Source organism: Octodon degus, unplaced genomic scaffold, assembly GCF_000260255.1.
Source record: "Octodon degus isolate 3935 unplaced genomic scaffold, OctDeg1.0 scaffold00074, whole genome shotgun sequence".
In the NCBI taxonomy this organism is placed as follows: domain Eukaryota; kingdom Metazoa; phylum Chordata; class Mammalia; order Rodentia; family Octodontidae; genus Octodon; species Octodon degus.
The window spans coordinates 10,182,344-10,186,519 of NW_004524650.1; the positions used below are offsets into that span (position 1 = coordinate 10,182,344).

Sequence of the window (4,176 nt, forward strand, 5' to 3'; positions counted from 1 at the left end):
TTATTACATTTATTTATTGTGTGTGTGTGTGGCCAGCTCAGCCCACCAGGGGGCGGGGCTGGCTGGCATGTGGTGCTGGGGGATCGAACCGCAGTCCCTGTGCTTTGACAAGCTTGTTTCAAGTAGGTGCTTTAGACCACTGAGCCATCTCTCCAGCCCGGACTTAAAATATTTAGAAAAATAATTGTGTCTATGCTAAGTATGTAGACTTTTTTTCTTATAATTACTCTCTAATGCAGTGTAACATTTATATAGCATTTACATTGTACTTAGTATAAGTAATTTAGAGATAATTTAAGGCATATGGAAAGAATATATGTAGCGTGCAAAGGTCATGCCATTTTATGTAAGGTACTTGAATTTCCCAGATACTCAAAAATGACTACCAACTTTAATTATTTCCATTGCTGTGCTATGAAAATTAATTAAAACAAGTTATAAAAAATTAAAAAAATAATAAAATCTGTTCCTCAAAAAAAAAAGTACCTAGCAATGTTTTTTTTCTTTTCCCTTAAAGTGATCATGTCTTAGTTGAACACTTTTTGTAGGTGTTTTATTAAGAAGATAATTTGCAGTTTTTCATTTAAAAGAAAATTGTTATTTACACTAGAAGCAAAAAATTAAACAGTGATTTTTACATATATCCTTCCAGGTTTGATTTAATTTCGGATGAGATTGTTCCTGCAGCAAGATGTTAGTAAGACAAAATCTAGGTAAGTAGAAAATTACTTTGTTAAGTGTTACATATCAAGGCAGGAATAATATGGAAAGTTGGTTTTAAAGAATATGCCTTGAAGTCCAGAATAAAAGAATGTTTAAATAAAATTCTAAAATAGGAACAATTGACTTTTTTTTGTAGCCGGCTCAGCCTGCCCTGGGTGTGGGGCTGGCACAGCATGTGGTGCAGGGGATTGAACAGTGGTCCTTGCACTTGCCTAAGCTCATCTAAGCAGGCACTTCAGTTCGCTGAGCTATCTTGCCGGCCCCAACCATTGACTTTTTTTTTGGGGGGGGCGGTGACCAGGGATTGAACTCAGGCCCTTGTGCTTGCCAGGGAAGTGTTTATTCTACTGAGCCATCTCCCCGGCCCCACCATTTACTTTTTGATAAACTTGGTTTAGTTGATTTGATAAGCATGACTTTTAAAATGTTAAAAATGAAGATGATGTTTGGCTTAATGACTAGTACTTTCACCAGTTCAGTATAAGATTTATTGGATTACTTACTACTTTTCTTAGGTAATATATAGTAGTCTTTGCTTTCATAATTGTTACTTTGTTATATATTAATGAAAGTTTCAAAATTGTTGATTCTTTTTGTTAATATAATATTCAGAATTATAAATCACTATCTTAATGTTTTTCTTGTCATGTGTGCTGAGCGGCTTGTTTGATGTAGCAGTGCATTTTCTAAGACTGTTAAGTTTGAACAAATTGAACTATACCCAAGCAAGCATGGTGATATACCCTTGTCAGCCCAGCACACTGGGAGGCTATGGCAAGAGAATATGAATTTGAGCCTAGTACGGGCAACTTTGTGAGCACCCTGAGTTCAATCCATACTACTAGCAAATTCTTTTTTTTGGAGGAACTGGGGATTGAACTCAGATCCTTGCATTTGCCAGTCAAGCACTTATCCTACTGAGCCATCTCCACGGCCCCCCAAATTTTTTTTAAAAAAACTGAATTATCATTTTTGTGCCTGTTAATGTAAAAGAATACATTTTAATAATACAAGCTGTTGGTAAATATGTTTATTATAGGTAAATGAAATTATGAAGTCTGGGTATAGTGTGAAAAGAATAATAGACTGATAAAATTTCAGTTAATTTAGCCTTTCTCCAATTTAAGCAGATGTCTCAGTTGTAGAAAATTTACTAGTTTTAGTGTTTGTTTAAAAAGATGTGCAAGGGACTGGGGAGATAGCTCAGTAGAATAAGCACTTACCTGGCAAGTGCAAGCTTCTGAGTTCAATCCCTGGTACTGAAAAGAAAAAAAAAAAAAGTTCAAGATGAGAAGTGGTATAATTGAGTTATGTGTATTTAGATAATATCTCTATGATTTTAGATATACTTTGAAGCAAAACTTCACCTTATTGCTAGTGTATAATAATGATGCTAGTGGTAGTTTAAAGGATACTGATTGTGTACTATGTGTTTCTCAGTCCTTTATTAATTAGTGTAATACCTCTTATTTGGTAGGTGCTGTTGTACAAAAAACAGTTTTTTCTTGATGAAGGATATTTTTATGCATTTATTATAAAGAGCATTTGCTTATAGTTATTGAAATGGTTTTGTGCTTCAGGGTCTTAATAGGGAATTTGTTTGCTAGTTGACGATGCAGTGGGCTCTTCTGATTATTTATAAGCTTGACAATTGCTTGTAGGATGACCCTGATTTACCCGTGGATGTTATTTTACCACAGTTATCTATGTTATTTTTTGTTCTTTATCACAGTATGATTTCCATATAATAACTTCTAAAATTTAAAGTGTAGAGCTGAATGACTCAAGTTATGTATAGCTAAACTACATCTAGATGAATATGCAGAACATTTCATTATGCAGAAAGTTTGTTGTACTCTTTCCCAGCTTTTTTTTTTTTTGGCTGACTCAGAATGCCTTCAAGATAGTTTGGCTGGCTTGAGGTCTGGGGATCGAATCACAGCAACCTGAGCTGACTGATTGTTTAAGCAGGCTCTTAAAGAACTGAGCTAAGGGGCAGGCCCCCTAGCTTCTCTTGAGGTAAACATTGTTTAGAAATTTAGTAACATAGATTTATATTTGACATTTACATATGTATATATATATATTTATACTTTCTCATTTAATATCATGTTTCTTGAGTTTCATCCAAATCACTATAAATATATTTATGGTTCATGTTTTATTGGTGAGTAATATTCCATTGTGAATGTACCATAAGTTATTTATGTTCTGTCTATAATTTTGTTTATTGGAGTTGCCAGATTTATAGCCTCACTTGCCAACTTTTGTATACTGCTTTCTTCTATTTGTCTCCTTTATTTTCCCCCATTACCTGCAGATTAAAGTGTAAGCCCTATAACACAGCATATAATCATTTCACTGCAGCTGTGCCCTATGCCTAACATTACATAAATAAAGTAAGTCTGATATTTCATACTTGTTCTAGTTCTAAGTATATGTTGTACCACTCTGCAGTCCCGTCTCCCCAGTTGCCAGTGTCCTTTTTCCTGATTGCCAGCGTTTCTGCTGGCATAACCTGTTTCAAACAACGTCCTATAAATTTGGAGCCAGGCCTGGCTGCAGTGTAGTTAGAATAGGTTGTCATCTCTTATTAGATTATCAGTTCTTTGAAGACACTTTCATGTCTCATTTACTGTAGTAATGAGGTACTTAGGTACTGTGTGCACTAGGTGTTCATTAAACATAGGTAAGGGAAAAAATTTTTGGAAAATAGGCATCCAGAATGTTGTCTGGAATAGGATAGCAGTATTTCACATTTGAGTTTCTTCTAGCTGTGAAGGAGCCAGTGAGGACAGTCCAAAGGCAGCATTATGGGCATTTTGAAAAAAGAAAATATTCTCAAAGTCTTCTTTCATCAGGCTGAAATAAAATGGCTAGTGATATTTTTGGTTAAGTACTTAAGATATAGTGTCATTACTGATTTTGATAACTATGTCCAAGCATACACATTGATCTTGCACTGTGGAAATTGAAGAATTTGCCTCTTGAACATTCCTTGTATGGGTTTTTATTAGTTATTTCTTTAATTTGAAGATTTATTAAACTATGTTAGATTAGGAAGATAAGTAACATGTTAAGAAGTAAAGAAAACTTCCTCATTTTCTTAAAAGGAAAAAGTAATGAAAGAAAAAGCAGGCTGGTGAGATGGCTCAGTGGTCTAAAGTACCTAATTAGAACAAGCTTAGCAAAGCACAGAGACCACGGTTCAATCCCCCAGCACCACATGCCAGCCCGCCCCGCCCCCTGGTGGGCTGAGCTGGCCACACACACACACACACACACAAATAAATAAATAAAATTTAAAAAAAATAAAAGAAAGAAGAAGCTGAAGAACTCTAATCCATAGCTCTAATAACATTTCTGATTTCTGTAGTTTAGGATGCTTGCTGTTTGCTATATTTTTGAAAAGCAATTTATCATTATAGATATGTAGTATGGTATATACAATAT

General features: G+C 34.7%; 1 protein-coding gene across 10 annotated transcripts in view; it reads left to right on the forward strand.

Moving 5' to 3' along the window:
- The window catches only part of Znf644 (zinc finger protein 644), a 108,931-nt gene that overhangs the window by 25,786 nt on the left and 78,969 nt on the right, over window positions 1–4,176 (forward strand). For 9 of the 10 annotated variants that reach the window (XR_002822017.1, XM_004635737.1, XM_023720279.1 and 6 more), the window contains one exon: window positions 653–713. The exons of the other annotated variant lie outside the window; for it this stretch is intronic. Coding sequence is in view for 8 of the 9 variants with exons in the window: in XM_004635737.1 (XP_004635794.1) it covers window positions 670–713 (44 nt within the window). In the remaining variant the exon portion in view is untranslated. The remainder of the gene's footprint in view (window positions 1–652; window positions 714–4,176) is intronic. 10 annotated transcript variants of the gene reach the window in all.